The sequence below is a fragment of the Montipora foliosa genome, chromosome 6 (genome assembly GCF_036669935.1).
Source record: "Montipora foliosa isolate CH-2021 chromosome 6, ASM3666993v2, whole genome shotgun sequence".
Classification (NCBI taxonomy): domain Eukaryota; kingdom Metazoa; phylum Cnidaria; class Anthozoa; order Scleractinia; family Acroporidae; genus Montipora; species Montipora foliosa.
The window spans coordinates 42671875-42692070 of NC_090874.1; the positions used below are offsets into that span (position 1 = coordinate 42671875).

A 20196-nucleotide genomic window follows, 5' to 3' on the forward strand; every position below is an offset into this window, starting at 1 on the left:
CTTTCTATTTATTCTCCATAGAAAATGGAAAAAAGAAGCTTAGTATTCGTTTAGGTTCCCTAAGATGGTTCACTTAAATGACAGGCTCGTTCTTAAGCCATTCATTCCACAGAAAAACTTATAACGAACAAGTGTTGTTCAGTACCTGAAAGCTCTCTCTAAGTTTAGACCTCAGCTTCGCTTCCACGGCACTAGCTTTCATAGACTCATCTTGGGGCATTGGAAGATTGTATCTATGAAGATGACAAAAGTTAAGACAGCTGAAATAGATCGACCTTGTAGGATAGGAACGTAAAGAAGGCACAAAAGGGAACAGGAAAGACGCCGAGCATGTTTAAAAACTGTTATTAGCAGCCGAGTAGTTTAAAAGTCAAAGATATCCAATGGTTTAGCTCGCACACTTTCCCTCCGAGTACGTGAGACGGCCTCACTGGTGAATGCGGTTGAAATACGTAACTAAGTCAAGCTCAGAGACGCGATGTGTTTTCCTGATCGAGGCTCTTTGTTATTCAGGACGAGCGAAAAGTTACAGTGTGACAACGCCCTGGTTCCACCGTCCTTTGTCCATTGCAAAGCAGCAACCATTAATCTGCGACGTGTAAGATAGCGCTGTAAACCGCGGAGTAAAATGCTTGTGGGCAGTTAATAGTTTTTTAGTTTGGCAACGCAGCGCTTTAATCCGGCACTACTTTTTATTCCTGACGGAGTAATTACCTGTGTTTTAGTTTATCATAACCTCTAATTGGCTTTAGATTTTATTTATTTGATCCGATGTGGGATTTTAAGAAGGGATTTGCGCGTATCCTGGGTGAACTTAAATGGGATTTCCACTCAACCAAATAAATAAACTTTACACCACAGGTATCAATATTTAAAATCAAATTTGTTTGAAACTGAATGTTTGAAATAAAGCGTTTGTGTCGGAATTAAGTGAATTCCAAAATCGCTTATTTTTGTTTTCAAAATTCTCGACCGCCGCCATCTTGAATAATTGTGAGCCATCACGGTTGCCCTGGGGCCGTGTGCAGGGATGAGCACTGGCCTCCCACCAATGTGGCCTGGGTTCGATTCCCAGACTCGTCGTCATATGAGGGTTAAATTTGCTGGTTCTCTACTCTGCTCCGAGAGGCTTTTCTCCGGATACTCCGGTTTTCCCCTCTTCTCAAAAACTAATATTTGACTTGATTTGAGTTAATTGTTACTTTCAGTTGACAGTATCTCTAATTATTGCTCCAGCGCTAGAACGACTAGACACTTAAATCAAGTTCCTTTCCTTTCCTTTCCTTTTATTATTATACAAAAGCTCTATATATCACAACAATATGGCAACGCTCCGAAAATCTGAAAATGAAAGAAAGCGAATCTAACTTTGGTTTCATCATATACAAGCCCATTTTTGAAAAATTTTTGAACAAATTTGATCCCAATGGTAATACTGAAGGTTCCCTTTGAAAAGATGCAAGGCGTATGTTGGGCAAAAAAGAAAAGATATCCACGAATTACACATAGCTACAATCTCGGACAAAACCTGTTGAGACAAAGCGGCATTTTTGGTACTCCAACCACTTATCCAAACGTTGAGCTTAAAAGCCACCCTTTCCCCTCCCCAACAAACTCAATGTTGCCTTATCTTGGTCGGAAATATACTGTAGAACATATGACAATACTCAGCAACATTGACTGAGGGGGAAGGGGAGTGCATGGGAAGGGGGGAGTAAGTATGGGTGTGTCAAGATGGAGGTGAATTTGTGTCACTGTCTCAACAGTTTTCTCCGAGATTGTAGCTTGCTATCGCCTTTACCTATGGCTTGGGTATTCAGTGACCTTCTCTCCCACACCAAATGAACGACGATCCTGAAAGTTATCTAAGAACTCCATGTACGAGAGCTTCCCTTTATGAAATCCAAGCCTAATACGAAATGTGCAAAACGTCAGGTGAGTGTACTGAGACGCTTTCCAAAGCAATTAGAGGAGTGTTGGCTGTTGGACTGTTCAGTGGTCAATAAAAAAGAAATTGGACGCCCACAATTGCCAAAAAAACTGTCTAAGCTAAGTTACGCATACCACACGAGTAAGGACGTAAAATACAATTTTAAAAAAAGAAAGAAAAAAAAAGCAAAGGCAAGGTTCACGAACTGAAAGTTGGAAAGATCATCATTTGATTTCATGTCCATGTCTAATATCATAACCAAGGTTCCAAAGCATTGTGATTTTCAGCCGTCGATTTAAATTTATGGCCTGTATTCACTATGTATGATAATAGGGACCTTAAGGACGGTGCCTACTAATTCAAAGGTATTTTTGCGCGTTTTACTGAATATGCGGGAAAATCAGATCTTAACAAGTGTTATTGAAATCCAAAAAGAAATTTGGGGGTAACCACGCATTTTTCGAAGATAATTAAGCAACAATATTTGTAAAAACCTTTAAAATACAAATCAATGTATGGCGTTCTTTTCCAAATTGAAGCTCAATTATCTCAGAAAAATGCGTGGTTACCCCTAATTTTCTTTTTCGATACCAAGATCAGTTCTGCTTTCTCCGCATAGTTTTGAACCGCGCAAAAATATCCCTGAACTAATAAGCACCAGCAATAGGAAATCCGAGTATGTCAAGATGTGCAGAACGTATGCGCAATAACAATAGTAGGCACCGTCCTTAAGATTCTACGACGGCGACGTCTACGAAAACGCCATCAAACAATAGCATTTAACTAGCAAACAATCGCTCCGCATGCGCGGTGTGAAAATTTGTACAATTCTTCTCATTTCTCTGCAAATCTACAACGTGAAATGACCACATCTCAAGATTTGAGGATAACGTGAGCCCATAGCGTCGAATTCTATTTTTGTTCGCCTGGTTTTAACACCGTTCATCCCACTTTAGTTTCTGAATCGTTCGGGTAGTTTGTAGAAGGTCGCCGAACTGGACTAATGACGAAAAAGTTTGGAAGATGCAAACTTGTAATTTTGAACGACGTTTCTGTTGACGTCGCTGTTGTGGATCTTAAGGCCGGGACACACTAGGCGATAAGTCGCTGCGACACGTCACCCGGACAAGTCGCCGCAACAATTCGCCTCGCGTGACACGGTCAATTTTGTGAAAATCATTGTCGCTGCGATCACTTTCACGAATTCAAACCAGTGTGAATTTGTGCGGCTGATTGCAGGGACAAAATTAACGAAAGCAGCGTTGTTGCACTGTGGGAACACTGCCGGTAACAAGTCGCTGCGACAGAATATAAATGAACCAATGAGACAGCGTCATGTCGTCCGCCATACTGAATTAGAAAACTAGTTCACATTCCCCCTCATACAAGATCACTGCGTGTGCACCGAACAGGCGTCGTGTCGCAGCGACTTGTTTTGCAAGTAGTACACACGGAGAGACTTGTCGCAGAGACCTGTCGCTGTGACTTGTCGCCTAGTGTGTATTGGCCTTTTAGGTCCCTATTGAACAATTAGTCCATGAGCGCATGTTGGGTATGAAATGGTAAATAGCCAAGGAGGTGCGTAAAATAACCAGACCCATATCCAACAAGGGCGAATGGAATAATTGTTTTGTTAAATTTTCATTAAATTTTGAACTCTTGGAAATTTGGAAATTAAAATCAAATTTTATTAAATTATTCTGTTTCCATATTAGATAATACGAGCTTTGAACCAATCAGAAAGCTAGCAACGCAATATGCGAGGTCGATAATTTAATAATTGTTAAATATACCATTCCTGAAGATTATTAACGTAAACAACTCACCTGGCGCTTAGAATACGAAACTGATCATCAGTCATGTACAAACCAAGGCTATTCAAGACCTGAGAATACGTAAAAAAGTTTTAAAAAGAGGAAAACGAGTTATGGCTAAGACGATCTTAAATGATAGAAATAAAAGGTATGGTCACCAATTCATGTGATATGTGGAAAGTTTTCTTGTAATACTTTAATTATATCATGATATGACCGCTTAAACTTTGAACTCGTTCTCAACAGATGGCTCGTTAAGTCTGTGGTAGTTGACACAAGCCGCAAGCCCTTTGACATACCATGCGAAATTCTTTTCTTGAAATTTTCCCATCACCATCGCTATCAAATTTAACAAATGTTTTCCTAAAGTCTGAAGATCTCTGAGAGATGTACTCCTGAAAAGAACACAATACGGATACAGGTTATTATTGGGAAAGGGGTCTTATCACTGGCTGTTAGTAACTGAAAAGCGGTGCAGTCACAAAACAAGCTTAAGGGGCAATAACGCTTGACTGTTTATGATTTAAGGTCAGCTGCATGAAAACGTTCCAAAACGAACTTTCTGGCTTCGTGACAGGACGTAAAGTAAAGGCACTTTATTTAACATCTGTAGTTCCTTCAGTAACGAAACTGGTATCAATGGAAGCCGACGGTGCGCCTATTACCCCCTCCCTCTGCCAGTGCTCCGTTTCACGGATATTTCAAGCTATAGCTACACAGATCAGAGGAAAGTCTAAAAAGATTTTGGAGGATCGAGCCGGGGACTTCTTGATCCGAAAGCCGCGCACTTACTAACTAAGGTACGCCTGCTCCTTATGTTAATGTATATCCTATGACAAATTTCACGCGAGGAAAAAAGTCTCCAAAACGTCAAATGGTTGTTTTCAAGTTTGTTTTATATCATTTTCTTGGCCAGTTAACAAGAGAATCTCATTCTCATGCAGATATATGATGGTCATGAAGATAGCCGCCTAAACGAATTCGGTCAGTTTTTATTTAATGTACATTATACTTGAGGTGCCCTTACGAGTATTCAGATAAAATGCTTTAAGTTCAAATCTTGCGTGCGTAATAGTATGATATTGGGGCGGTTATTCAAACGAAGTCGAACTTTCACCGCGGTTTTTCAAAAGAGTGAACTTCTCATAAGCTCTTGCCTTCGCGCATATATAAGGATTGGCCATGACTTTGAAAGTGGCTTGTTAAGAAACGACTGGCTCTGTTTAAATAACCGCCTTGTCTCTGTGACAGAGGTGAGGGTCCAAGTGTTTCTAGAAATTAAGAGAGAGAACTTTTCTTTTACCTTGAGAATCTCCATGCATTCATTGGCTGATTTCTGGCCAGTCAGGTTAAGAGCTCTTTCTTCTACCAATTCGAGTCTGTTCAGTAACACATGCATTAAAGCGAAACTAGTCAGACTTTAAAACCGCCGTCAAGTTAGCACTGAGATCGTAATTTTAACACGGAGGGTCCTTAAGGGAAATCTCGGCTGAGAAAGAATTTTGGTTCCTATTGGCCGTCTTAACATGTTTCAAAGTTGATACTTTTGCACGCTGTTCCCAAAGTTAGGGTCCGCATGCCCGGTCGCCGGCCTGTTTATTTGCGCAATGTTTTCTTACGTCACTGCGTGGTCAAAACATTGATCAACATGGCGTACTGAACTTTATGTTGTTTAGAACCGGAATTCGAAACTAACCTGAGTAAGTCGAAAGAAAGAAATGATCCTCACACTTATCTGGATAATTTGAGGACGGTGCCTCCTAATTCAAAGGTATTTTTGCCCCGGTTTATGATTATACAGGAACTGTAGATCTTAACAAATGTTATTGAAATCCAAAGAGAAAATTGGAGGTAACAAAGCATTTTTCAAAGATAACTGATGAATAATATTAGTAAAAAGCTATATAATGCAAAGCAATGTATGGCGTTCTTTCTCAAATTGAAGCTTTAATTATCTCTGAAAAATAAAGTAAAGTAACCACATTTAATGTTGATGACTCGTAACAGTAATTCAACTGACAAACCTGAGGCCGAAGGTGCGCTCATTTTACTCCCCGCTCTCCATCAGTGCCACGTTTTACGGGTATTTAAAGCTACTTAGCTACACGGAAAGGAAAGAAGTCGAAACAAGGATGCGAGATCCGGGAATCGAACTCAGGACCTCTTGCACCAAGGCCGCGCACTAACCGACTGTGCCATCCTTATGGTTACGCCCAATTTTCGTTTTAGATAGCAAGAGTACTTACTAAGATCTACTTTCTCCGGATAGTTTTAAACCACGCCAAAACATCACTGTATTAGTAAGCATCACCGATAGGAAACCCGAGTATCTCGAGATGCGCAAACGTATGCGCAATAACAATAGTGGCACCGTTTTAATCTCGTTCCCAGAGTCATCGTTCCCTTGGTCAGCGGTCGGGAAAGAGAGACTCTGGTCGAATCCAAAAAAAAAGGCCATATTTGATTGCCTGTTGAAAAACGGTTTTATTTCCTGCCATTTTCATTTTTCAAATTCTAAACTCAAAAATGGTGATTTCTTTTGGATTTTTATCTGTAAGAAGTTCAAGATGATCTAGAAATCGTTTTACAACTTGCCAGTTCCGTAACGTTTTTCTTTTTGTAAATACAGCAATTGTCACTTGCGTGACACCAGATACTGAAATCTGTTTTGATTGATAAAATGTATCTCGTTATTGTTTATTCTCAGCGGTTTAAACGCTTCGAGTGTATTAGGAGATGTGTTTAAACTCATGTCTACTGTCTTGCGAGTGAAAAGTAAGCGCTGTCATGGCAAGGTGAACTCCATTGTTGATTTCTAACCGTCTCCCCTTCACGCACGCGCAGTTATTCAACCGGAACCAGAGTTTTCTGCTTCCGGTTTTGGATTATTCCAGAGCCTCCCGCGCCCGTTCTGCTGGACAAGGGTAACGGAGGCTCTGGGAACGAAATTGGCACCGTCCCTAAGTAATCGTCTCTAAAAGACACCTGAAAATTTCAGGTGGCACCAACGGGATTCGAACCCATGATCTCAGTTGGACCGTATGCCCCGACATCGCAGAGGTCATGGGTTCGAATCCCGTGAAAGCCACCTAAGTTTTTCAGGTGATAGGGTTAGAGACAATTGCTTAAATTGTTCGGTTAAGTGGAAGATCATTTCTCTCTTTCGTCTATACCTCACACTTCAAATATCTAAATTTCTTTCATTGGGAACAGAAAGTGCTGCTTTTGTATTCACATCTGAAAATAGTTAAGGACGTTCGCGCCCAAAACGCTCCCAGTTACAGATTCTTTTAAAACTTGCCACGCAGAAAGGTAATGATCTACTTTTGCCAAAAAGGCAAAAAAAAAAAAGGGGGTATCACCGTGCTCGTTTTCGAGATCATGAGGTGCACTTTTAGAAGCTTCCGTTATTTTAAGACGATCTCAGCTTACAACTCTCAGCAATAAAAAAAGCTACATTAGTGAAATTTAGATCAGGTAAACGTACTCAATTCAACATAACTAATATAACTAAACAAACGTTTGCAGCTGTCTTTTTCTGAGGTGAAATAGACCTTGAAAAACGATACATATTAGTCTAAGAAAGAAAACTTCGGTCGCACGAGAGCATAAAAGGCAAAATATTTGTAACTTCTCTCGTACAGATTGTTTTTGTTTCTTTGTTAAAAATGGACAAAATCAAGAAAGGAAGTGATCTAAGGAAAGAAAAATGGGGATCACCGAGCATTCAAGAGAGTAAAATCGCTGCAAAGTTCTCAAAGTGATTGTCTATTCGCACTGTCACGCCATTGCGTGACATTTCCGAGAAGACCTGGGTCCACAGTTATCCCATAATGCCACATGCTTTCACGTTCCATTCTTGGGGAAAATGTTTGCACCTTTAGCATCGTGTTTACCTTCGTGGTTTGCGATGCATGACGTGTGCTTGACATGCGCGAAAAAATGCGCAGTAGCAATGGGCACGAACGTCCTTAAGTCTTCTCGGATAAGAAACCTGAGCTGTCGGCCATTTCTCGCAACCCTTATTCATGAAATTTTGAGGTAAAATGTAGAACACCCATCTTTCATATCACAGGCCAAAAAATGACGAATGTCGATTGATGTACCTTGTATTTTGATCCTGTTTCAAAAACTGAACGTTTGCTTCATTTTCATCGTGAATTCTTGTACTCAGTCCATTAATATCTCCTCCGATGATGTCAACACCCTTTGGAGTGAAATGAAGAATAATCAAAGTATTGCTTTTATCGTCTCAAATCCACTATGACGAACAGGTTATTGCTTCTTAGTTTGACATTAAACCATTTCACGGATGTTTATCACTAGTAAATTAGGTTTTTCATGAACACGGCTTAAAAATAACCATAAAATACATTGCATGTAACATTCCTTCGGTTCAAGTTGGACAGTCGCCGTTGGCTCAGTTGTATGAGCATCGGGCTACCGTGGGGTCAGGGTCTTTAAATAACTGAGGAGAAAGTGCTAACATTTTAATTACATCCGCAAATGATTAGACTTCTTGGATAAGGGCAGTTTCACTATAAACCGTAGGCCCCTTCTCATAAACTCTGTTATGTGGGACATTAAAGATCCCCTAAACTATTCGGAAAGAGCAGGGAAAGGAGTTTCCCCGGGGTCTGAATTTTGAGGGCCGCAAGTTTATCAGTGTAGTAACACCATTAGATGCTACCCTCACTAAATATAGTGTTTACCAATTGGGACCTAATTTCCACGATTGTTCTGTCGTAAAAATAGCAAAGGTCGTGAGTTCCATTCCAGTTAAAGGAAATCAGGTTCTTCAAGTACGCGAGTCTCCATTACGGCAATACATGTAATTCATCGTTTTTATGCCCTTTATGTGGTGTTGTTCTCTACTTACCAATTTTTTAAGAAATTCTTGAAAATCAACGGAGCCATCTGCATTTTCATCACAACGGCTCCACATCCTGAGAAAATCAAATAAGGCTCGCTTAAACATAGTTGTGGAGACCATTCAAAGACAGCTTTCCTCTGTACTTGTAAATAATTGTTTTACCTTCTAGGTCCTAGGTTCTGTTGATCGGACATAAAGTGAATGGCTGACGCTGTTGCGGTTCATCAGCTCGCCTTATGTCCGTGGTCATGTATCTGTTAGTACTTTTCGGTGTGAATGTCAGTTTGTAACGAAAGCTAAGCCCCTTGCAAACAGACGCAACAACTCCCAAAATTGTTGGTAATTGACTTGTACTTGTTGGTTCTGCAGATGTTGGCAGCGGTGTTGTCAGCGGTGTGCACTCCTAAAAACATAAGGACGTGCGGGTGTATTATGGGTAGGAAACGACCCATACGACCTTGCAAACATACAAAATTCGGCTGCCATCTTGTTTTTCAACATGTTAATGCCTTGCTATCTCCATGGAGACCACATGTAATGCACGTGCAAGGCCCCAACAATGTTGAAAGAGCTGTGAAAAACGGATCCAACACCGTTGCGCTAAACTTCGGCGATCACGGAACGAAAGAAATGTTGGGAGTTGTTGGCTCAAGAGTTTGACCAGTTTTAAACTTCGCGCAACAACATGCAACATGGTGTGCAAAAGGATGCCACGTGTAACACAGCCCAACAATGTTGCGACCGTTTGCATGGAGCTTTACAGTTCACGTTGCAATCAGGTTGATAATAGAGAGCTTTAGATTCTAGTACGAGAACGACTACGAGTACGAGATTTTCTCATGAGACAACAGTGAGCGCGCGCAAACCAGCGTCATTTTGGCGGGAAAAACGTGATGCCGTCGTCATTTTAGTACGAGGTTTTGCAAAAATGTCGTCGAATCAAAACAAGTCAACAACACGGTAGCAGTTTGGCATTTTTTGATGAGCAAAAAGGCTCAGTTACCAGCAATAAGAATAACTGAGCAACCTATATTGCTAACAAAGAGTAAGATTAGGCGCACGGGTTATAAATTTCCTTAGTATTTTCGCTAAAAACGGGCAGTCAAAACTCGTACTCGTTCTCGTCCTCGTCGTAGAATCTAAAGCTCTCTATTCCGCCATAGGTTGATGCTACTCTGGTTTGAAGAAATCTATAATGTAAATTAGAGAGTTACGATTCAAAGACCCAACGTGTAGACTCTCCTGTCTAGTGTCTTCATCAGGGGTGACGCAATGTTATTATTAATGGTAATTAGCGTCATCTTATGTTAATGAGGTCTAAAAATCAAATTTGAGTCTTTGAATCCGGTCGTAACATTCTAAGCCACATTCAAATTTATTCAAACGAGAGAAGCATCAAACTAAGGCAAAGCGGAAAAAGTGAAAAAAAAATATTACAAATTTCAACCTACAGGTCAAAGTGCTCATCTGAGACGGGAAGGCAGTATCTCTCCAGAAGCTGTTTCAGCTCACCCCGTGAAATGGAACCATCTCTGTCACAATCAATACCCAGGTATGCTGAGGCAATTGCCTTCCAATTATCCGTTATCTTTGAGCGCAATATATCTTCCACCTAAATAGTACAAATAAACGCAAATATTCATCAAAAAATTTCAAGCAACATATAACCACGAACCGTATGTTAAATAACGATACATTGTATTGTCGTGTGGTCCGAGGCAAGGAAAATATGAGTATACATATGTTTAAATGACGTATGGCCAATATTCATTGAATCATACCATTTTCAAAATCACGCCTCAGCCAGTGACTAAAAGTTCCTACCTGATGCCCAGACCGTCTCTGCCCCGTGGTAAAGTTAGCCTTGACGGGCTACAAGTTCTTGGAACCAGGAAGCTTGCAAAGTTCAACCAGACCGTGACCAAGGCCGGTGCTTCAAATAATAGCCGGGCTGGTCAAACATGTTTTTGCTCAGACACGACCCGTTTTTGCCCGGCCAACAGTCGTAACTCTTGCAATAGTAAACCCAGATTGCACAGTAAACTGAATCCAAGTAGGTTTGGCAATAAAAATTTCAAGCATACAGTTTTACTACTCTTCGTTTAAATGTACATCTGGCAAATCAGTCGGAAGTAACGTGTTCCAAACTAAAATGTGTTTTTCCAAAGTTGGTGTTTTTTCGTTAAAAACAGGGGTAATCTGTCGAAGAGTTAACTGGAGTCAGAGGAAAACTATGTATCTTTAAGGACAATTTATTTTTTTAGTCGTAAAACCCTTTTTTTCAACAATTCATTTAAAGGTTTAGTGATATTAAGTAAAATTAAGCGTAAGCGGAGTAGGCATCAAAACTGGGTGCTCATTATTTCCCGAGTTTGTATTTTTATGATAGAAGCTCGAAAATCACTGTGCAAAAATTTTGCGTACTGAATATCTAATGAGTTTGTCTACAAGAAAAGATACATCAATTATTTCACTACGCAAAATTTTTGCGTACTGAATATGTAACGAGTTTGTCTACAAGAAAAGATACATCAATTATTTCACTACGCAAAATTTTTGCGTACTGCATAGCTAATGAGTTTGTCTACAAGAAAAGATACATCAATTATTTCACTACGCAAAAATTTTGCGTACTGAATATCTAATGAGTTTGTCTACAAGAAAAGATACATCAATTATTTCACTACGCAAAAATTTTGCGTGGTGAGCAGCTAATGAGTTCTGTCTACTTGCTATGTCGTATGTTCACTACGCAAAAAAAATCTGCCTGTTAAGTATCCGCTGAGTTGGTACATCGACATGATAGGTAACTTACTGCGCAAAAATTTTGCGTAGTGAGTAGCTAATGAGTTCTCTGTACTTGCTACGTCGTATATTCACCGCCCAAAAATTCTGCACGTCGACTATCTACGTAGCAGAAGGTTTCGCCCGCTTGCGAGTTAGCCCGCTCCAAGTTTAAGTTCGACCCCTATGCGTGCGTAAACGGATTGCCACCCCCCACCCGGATTGCCACCCAAAGTACATGGGAAATCTTTTTTTTTTTTTTCCTGAAGTATAATAAGTAAAGTAATCTTGCCTCATGAACTGCTTTATATAACTAGGACCAAGTTTGACCCAAATTTGCCGTGTAGTAAACCAACTGCATACACAGACCAGAATCTCCTACATTTACTCCTTACTTATGTTTGACTTAAAGGTAGTTCGCAATAAACGTTGTAACTTGCAAGAGTCAATTTATTTTGTGTTCTCTTCTAATTGTTCCACAGTCTATTTCAGCTAGTATCAACTTCTCTTACGCTCACAACTCTTTACAAACCGTAAATCGATATTGCTCAACATTTGATCAGAGTTTGCTCCTATTGATTGGCGGCTTTGAATAAAGAAGGCGAGACTGTTTGCACGAAATTAGAGAGCTGTTGATTAGAATTAATAAGTTCGCTAACAGAAGTCAGGCCGCAGTAAATCCTTGCCGTACGCCCCCTAAAATATATACTTTCAGAGGGCTCTTTGTTCAGTTTTTTTGTTGCCAACATCAAATGAGTTCCACCCAAAACTTCATATTTGTAGGCGTCTTCTTTGTCGATGTCAAAATCATCTTTATTGGCAGTATCCTGCGCCACCACGAAGAGGCAACCATGGGAGCCACTTGGCTCTCTTCGTAATTGATGGGTCAAGCTGTCAACAAACTGGCTATTGACCCTTCTGAACTGCCTTGAAGGGCGCACAGGCAAGCAGAGCTGTGTTATTGGTATAAAAATGGATGTTGCTGCAAACAATAGGACATAAAATACTGTTATTACTGCTCCTACGAAAATTCATGTAAATGAAAGTAAAAGGTTAACAGAAATCAGGGCCACACCATTCCGCTTTTGAGGGGGGCGGTGGGCTGGAACCCCCCCCCCCCCCCCTCCCCACACACACACACACCCTCTTCCTTAACCTTTCCCTCAGCAATAGTAAATGAGCGGCCTAAAGCTAAGAAGGTCAGAGCGTAGCTCATTAGTAAACCTATCCACTTATTAGTTTCCTGGGAGACATTTTACCTAGGCATAATTGCTTTTTGCAAACAGGGACGCACTAATTAGTATAGAGGAAGGCTAAGAAAAGACTGGACTTCAAGCCGATTTTAGCACATTAAGCCGGTTAAGTTCTGACTTGGCAAATTTAATTTGCTGTTGTGTAAAGAAGAACAAGTGTACTTGTCAAGGAAAAAAATGACACATTGCAGAACTTGCTCGTCTGTACGGGTCTACAAGGAAAACTTGTCAAGAAATTTGCGGGCGCACAGCGGTCTTGTTATTGTATGAGCCATGATCAAAAAACAGAAAATGGCGCCCCGTTTTTTGTTTTTTTTTAGTCAGCTGTGTAATTGTATTGCTGGCTACTGTGAAAACTTGTCAAAAAAAATTTGTTAATTCGTTCACACCAGCAAATAGGACTTGTAAAGGCAGTACTCGTCAAAGAAAACTTGTCGTTCATACACATCAGCATATGAACATTATCAATGACACTTGTCAAGGAAAAATTGCTCGTACATGTAACCGGCTGTTAGCCTCCTACGCAAACGTTCTTACGGGTTCGTCACGCAATCATTCCTCCCCCACGAACGACGTTCGTGGGGGAGGAATGATTGCGTGACGAACCCGTAAGAACGTTTGCGTTGGAGGCTAACCGGCTGTGTTCTTCCACCAAGAAAGAACGGAAGTGTTTTCGGCAGCTTTGATCGAAATGCGATCACCAGGCTTCAAACCTTCGATCACGTGAAGCATACAATTGAAATATGGTTAAATTTTGAAACTTTGGACTTCTAGCTAAGAGGGAAGGAAGGTCGAGCTTGATTCAAGCATGAGTGTAATCTGAGTGTAATCTAGACCTCTAGAGCGTCATCTTATACTCCTGTTACAATTAATTATCTTTACTCAACAAACACATATTCCGAAGACATTTTATAGTTATTTAGGAAATACCGTCGCCTAATTGAGAGCGTTTCATATCTTTCAAACCACCACACAGAATCGTAAGTTAAAGAAATTAGACGTTTCCTTCCTCCCAAGTCTCACGAACGTACAACGTGTCACAATTGACCTATTCATAAAAATGGACGGTTGCAAAATCTTTTTATTAATAGAAATTTAAAACTACTCTGTCACAATATAGTAAACCTCCGGTGAAAAATTTTAAGAACGTATTGAGAACAATCCTCAGGCTGAGAGTCGATTAACAAAGTTTTTATTTTGCCCATTTGTACTTTAAATGAAAGCATAAACCAAAGGTAAATAAATTTCAATTAAACCAAATATTTAAGGGCATATTTTGGATAACATAACAATGCATCACACACATCCGCTCACTTTGTAATAATGAGCAGGTATTATTAAAATCGTTCCAAAGTAACTTCAACACCATCAAAGTTATCAGGTGAAACAACTTCTGATGTAGATTTAAAAACATCTTTAGAACGTTTTCAGCCTCACATCGCAGAAATAGATAAGAACGTTCAGCCTTAGCTCCAAATTTAGACGTTCTTATAAATAAAAGAAAGATTGCAATGACTATATACTACTGCCGTGACATGACATGCCAGAACCAGAGAATCAAGAGTTGCAATATGTATATGGCAATGCAAACTTTAAAATGTATGGAAATACTTAGTTCGTCCATAAATTCGGACCAGGATCAAGCGGCTGCTCAAACAAGATTACCTGCTTGCAAAAAAATTCTACTCACTTGATATAAGACACTCATCGCATGATTTATGCATGTCGTCGGGCGAAAGGGAGTTTCTTGCAAAGGAGGGGGAGCGGAAGGTCGTTTTCTTTTCTTTGGATTTGTGTCTTTTCCGTACGATTGTGTATTTTCCGTGGGCACATGACTCGACGCAGTCTGATTTGACCCAGAATCTTCCACAATGGAATCTTCCGATTCGACGCTTTCTTCTGGCCGCCTTTGAACGGAATCAGGACCTGCACCCCGGTGTTTTTCTAATTCATCCAGGATCTTTTGGATTTCATTTGCCAGCTCAGTAGGCTGCTTTCCACAGCAGTTAGCAAAGCCACCATCACGTTGGAACTTATTAAAGCCTTTTGGCGACAGCATGCATTCTTGCGTTTTTTCATCCAAAATAAATTTACACTAAATGGCGAAAAAAAAAATAAGGCGTAAGTGAAACAGTTCAACTTCAATTCGCCCCTCTCTGAAACTGAGTTGAATTTGTGTTCGTGCCCTGTGAATTTGTTAACAGACCATCCAGACCGTACTTTGGTATGCACTGGAAGCAGAACAGCACTTTGTTGAACTGGATGAGTAATTATTCAGTATAGCCTGAGGAAAAGAGTCGACGCCTTTTTAACTTAAAATGTTGACTTTAGTCTGGCAACATATAAAGCAATTGATCTTATCTAACCGGCTCAGAACATGAATGAATTTGAGGTCCCCTTTGGTGAAAAAAATGTATATATATATTTCAGTTGATGCAACTTTTTGTTCCGTGACGAGCTTTATGTGCAAACCCATGTCAGAATTACTATAGAAAAACTCCATGTAAAGGAATTACGAAGTCATAAATAAGGTTAAATACTGTAAGACTACATGCATTTTTTGACAATAGAAGGTTATTACAATAAGCTCACCTTCATTAATATCTTTTGGGTCTGGGAGTGATATGCGGAATTTAATGAGACGAGATAACCATAATTCGAACCATCCCTTTTTCTCAGTGGCACAGAATTTTTGTAGACTTTCGCCCGTCCATTGATTTTTTTTATACACCATATTGATGTCGACGCCATATTGTAAATTAGGATTCTGAACAGATAGTAAAAGGCTTTCTGAGTAGAAGTGGAGTGACTTAGATACACGCAACCCGGGCACGCAATCGAAACTGAACAGGGTTCGATTAGGTTACAATTTTTAAACTTTATAACGAATCCGATTGGACAATAGGCAAGAACTGTGGCTCTTTTCACGAAACCACGAAATTTCCGTTTACAGTTTGTGTCAATCATTTGATAAGGTGGATTTCAAACTGGCACGTTCTCATCTTTACGTAAAATGTGTGCATCCACAGCTTTTGAAGAATGTTCGTTTTTGGCTGCTTTAAAAGAACGCAGAGAGGATGAATTCCTTCAAAGTACACCAATTAAGCGTCACCGAGCTGAGATCAGGGAAGGTGAATCAAAAAAGGGTGAGTACTAGTATTGTATAGGAAGCGAACGTTCAATGACAGAGGGTTTTAGTGAAACAAATTTAAACCTTTTTAATTCAACGTTTCTGTCCAATCAAGACATACAAGCATTCCGCTCATCATGTGACAGCGCTTGGGACAGTAATCTTTATGCGTAAAGAAAATTGTAGGCATTTAGCTTTATTTCATTTCTTTTCTTATGTCTGAATCCAGGCAGTTAAGTGTTATCACGCCATCTCTACATGGTGTTATTGTTCCCTCTCTTTTATTTGAAGATGAAGAAGTCGAGGTTTTCGATTCGACGTTTGGCAGCATAGGCAGCATTCCAGTGAACTTCAGCGGTGGTGAGTCGGTGGTTTCTTCATAGTTAAGAGATTCTATATTTCAACTCTATTTAGAATACAATCATTGTAGATTACATAGCCGCAAGAACACTGAGTGCATTACTGTTTCGTTTCGTTTCATTTCCTTTTTTTGTGCCCGAGTCCAAGGGGTTGCCACGCAATCATACTCGTTGCTTTAATGAAGGCTTTCTCTCTTTTCGTTCCTAAATAGAATGTGAAGGAGAAGAATCGAGGTATTCGATACAACGTACGGAAGCATCAGCAGCACAAAGGACAACGAACACGTGGATACTCCAGTTATGAAGATAGGAGTTAGTAAGTCGGTTATGTCTTAAGATTCAGTTAGATTTATATTTTAAATACCGTAATATTTTAGGCGTAAGAAAAGTGAACTCATTTCGTTCAATTTATTTTCATTTTTGTGTGTGTCAAAATCCAGCTAAATCCAAGCAACCGGTTATCATGCAATCATAACCATTACCTTTATAGTAAAGGTTCTCTCTCTTTTCTTTTCTAACTAACTTGTGAAGAAGAAGAATTCGGTGGAAACACTTGAACAACGGTTTGAAGGGTTTCAACCTTTGAAAAGGCCGCGAAGAAAGAACTGCGGTGTAGCCTTTCGCAAATCAACTGAAGCTATATCGTTATTTTATTTTGAGGGGTGTTATACCTATAAGTAAAAAAAAACTAATAATAAATAATAATATATCAAAAAGTAAACTCAGCATACTCATGTTCTTACTTTGTGCTCAAGAGTTTAGAAACCTAGAGAGTGCCAGGGCCGCTGTCATAGCTTGTTTGAAAATTGAACATTTTGACACTTCACATAGATTTTAGCATTCACGAGTGTAAATTCACATAATTGATTGCATGGCTAGGCTATGAATAGTTTTTGACCTACATGAAACGCTGGACACATGGGGAGTTAAGTTTTTCTCTAGAGTCAGGGGTCGAGGGCGAGGGCAAAATGTTATGAGGCAAAAATGTTATTAATAAACGAAACTGTGAATTGAACTTCAAGGCTTCAAAACTATGTGCGAGCACAGACCAAAAAAAGGAAGACCATAAAGGGCTTTCACTACATTCTTTCGAACATATCTGCTGATGCTATCAAAAGAAAAACATACCCATACAACTTGGCTTTTGAGTGGATTTTTCACAGCACATGTGCAATGAAGCAGAGGCGACAGTAGGTCAATAAGGAGGTCACTTAAGCTCAAATAATTCACATTTTTACTTCAATTTTGTTCAAGAACCCTCGACCCTCAAGTAAAATTCAACTATAAGATGAGTGGTTTTTGAAGAGGAAAATAATTTGTAATTATCGCCATGAACTCAGCAGCTGTTCTTTTCCGGTCATGACAGGCGTCGTGTTAATATTTCCCCGTCAAATCACGAAAGCAAGTTATAAGTAGTAAAACAAATCTTTAAGCAGAACACTGGTTGACATGCTGAATTTAATGTGAAAATATAGTGCTTTCTAAATTTCCTCAGAGTCCTCCGACAAGACTGGTGTGAGTGAGCCACCTACGTCCACCACCTCAAGTTCTTTGAAAGGTATGATGATCACTTCCTTTTGTGCAAACCTTTGATTGCCGCGGGGAACAGATGTATTCCGGTTTTCGTAAATATGATGCTTTGTTAGACATCTGTATTAGTTATCGTTCAGAAAAAGGCAAGAAACGAGAACAAATATTCCACGATATTTGTACAGTCAGTTATTTGTACAGTATGAAACCCGGGTTTTTTTTTTGTGTGTGTGTGTGTGTGTCAGTAATTCAATTGACCAGTTAGGGAAAATGAGCAAAAAGGACTTAACTATTTAAGGAACAAGGGGACATGAACGTTCTTTCCCCCGGAAACCTCTTTGAAAACAAAATCTAGTGAGAATGGAAAAACGAAACCTAATCATAAAGAGGAATTGAAATAAATGTATTTTCCTGATGTAAGTCTGTTTTCGGCAATTTTGACTGGTTTCGTGATCCGCGATTGTGTCTGTGCCGACGTCATAGTGATCACGAAACCAGAAAAAATTACACATACCACGGTCTTAATGCCTCTTTCCGGTTTTTGTCCACCACATAATCGTTACTATTTGCTTGCTAGGTTGCAATGTGATGGAAAAACTTTCGCTGACTGGAAAGAGAGTGTTTATCAACTTAGACCCCTGCAATGAACTATCAAAGAGGATTAAAAAGTTCATTTTTTAATCCGGATCTCAACTGACGGAATTTTTGGATAAGAAAGTTGACCTTATCATAGTTGATAAAATAAGGTCTAAAGCTGAAAATTTGTCGCGAATGATTTCTGTTAGTCATTCACGGGTCTCGCGAATGATAAAGTAATCGTTGGCTGAAAGAAACCACTTTGGTTTATCGTCAGTAGAAGTGATTGCAAGAAAATGGAATATACCTATATATCATTATAGCGAGTTTTTAAATTCTATTGAAGCTTATAAAGATAGTGAATAGAGCATTTCATAAGCGCTTCCGACGTTAAAAAGTTGAAGACCCCATTCATAAAGGTCGAGGACAGGTCTCGTTGGTACAGGCCTGAGTTTGTGGAAATGAAGACAGTACCAACTGTCAACCTCTGCGACATTCGCTGCATCAAAAAGACTGATCTGTCACCTACCTGTAATTCGTATTCTACTGGTTCATCATTGTATCAATTCCTTTATAGATTTATACTGGAAGGTATCGAGGCCCAAGGGAACGCGAAAATCCAGTGGATTACGTCGATGGATTTTTGGATGGACTTCAAGTTGATGCGTTTGTTGCAGTGTTGTTATCGAACTGGGACAAGGAGCCAGTTATTGGAGTTGTTAAAGACCTTTCAGCAAATGAATTCCGAATTCATTATTGGAAGGGAACATACAAAGGAAAGTGGACTCCTCAGAACATTCCGGGGTCAAATGATCCTTGGACCGAAATGCTCCCAAAAGAATGCATAGTCCTTCATTCCTTTGAGCTCACCGATGGAATGAAGCTGCTCCCAACAACTCGGAAACATTTAGCCGAAAAGTATTTAGTATTTAAGTTTAAAAGGCCAGGAAAATGCAGGAGACTTTCCATAAATTCACCAGTATTTCAGTGCTTTTTATGTTACAGTATCTTAGTCAGAACGTGCTATCGTTCTTTTGCTGATTACTCTGATTTATGCTAAGTACGCCATCCAATTTAGTAGTCACCACGTCCTGACCGGTAGCAAGTCAGACGGTCGTACGTTTCGATCGAAGTTCGTTTCCGGATCGAAACCAAAAGTCAGTGCGATCGAAGACAAGAGTCAGTTCAATCGAAGAGTAAATGTTTATAAAAACTACAGTTTTGCAAGCGTATAGATAATAATAAAAGTTCTTGTGTTGTGTAATGATTGCACGAAGTAATATGCGCGACACGGAAATGCGGTGTTCAATTGATTTCCTTTGTTGTCGGCGTTTCTTTCTCGGCGTTCCTGATCGGCAATGCTCAATTAGCTATTCGCTATAACGTGCGTACACTGTAACACCCAACCATGTACAGTTAGGGTGCGATTGCAGAATAGTTGTTCACATGTAAAACTGTTAATACGGCATTGATCAAAACCAGTAAACAGATGCCTTACAAGGTTTACGATGATATCTAATGTTTTTAAAGTCTCAGAGTTTTCTCAATTCGGGGTCGATTACAAATGTGTTACTAAATCGTACGATAACCGGATATTGCGTGCAACGAAAACACAAAAACTCGTTTCCATCATGCACATAATTGTTTGCACAATATCTTTCAGCAGGGTCGTTCGTTGATTTGGGTTATTGTATGGTCTGACTAGAACTGTTTAACACCAAGGAAAGTGCAGAATTTTTGCACACTGCTGTTGTGATGGATACAAAAGTTTTGCACCCACGTTGTTTTGTTCAGTTATTCCGTCTCACTTAGGCCAAAGTTATCACTAAGCAGTATGCCTGTGTCTTGTGATATTTTTCGCTTTGCTCTGAATCTTTTAATGGGGTAGGTTGTAACATTTTTGCACCTTCATTGATTTGGTTATTTATATCTTCTCACTTTGGCCAA

The 20196-nt window shown here is 39.7% G+C and overlaps 1 protein-coding gene across 1 annotated transcript in view; it reads right to left on the reverse strand.

Moving 5' to 3' along the window:
- LOC138007415 (EF-hand calcium-binding domain-containing protein 6-like) overlaps nucleotides 1–20196 on the reverse strand; it is a 64191-nt gene that overhangs the window by 27036 nt on the left and 16959 nt on the right. Inside the window, exons 14-21 of the mRNA XM_068854310.1 lie at nucleotides 10069–10229; nucleotides 8624–8690; nucleotides 7851–7951; nucleotides 5048–5123; nucleotides 4044–4139; nucleotides 3757–3815; nucleotides 1802–1909; nucleotides 146–233 (exon numbers count right to left, since the gene is read on the reverse strand). Coding sequence (XP_068710411.1) covers nucleotides 146–233; nucleotides 1802–1909; nucleotides 3757–3815; nucleotides 4044–4139; nucleotides 5048–5123; nucleotides 7851–7951; nucleotides 8624–8690; nucleotides 10069–10229 — 756 coding nt within the window. The remainder of the gene's footprint in view (nucleotides 1–145; nucleotides 234–1801; nucleotides 1910–3756; nucleotides 3816–4043; nucleotides 4140–5047; nucleotides 5124–7850; nucleotides 7952–8623; nucleotides 8691–10068; nucleotides 10230–20196) is intronic.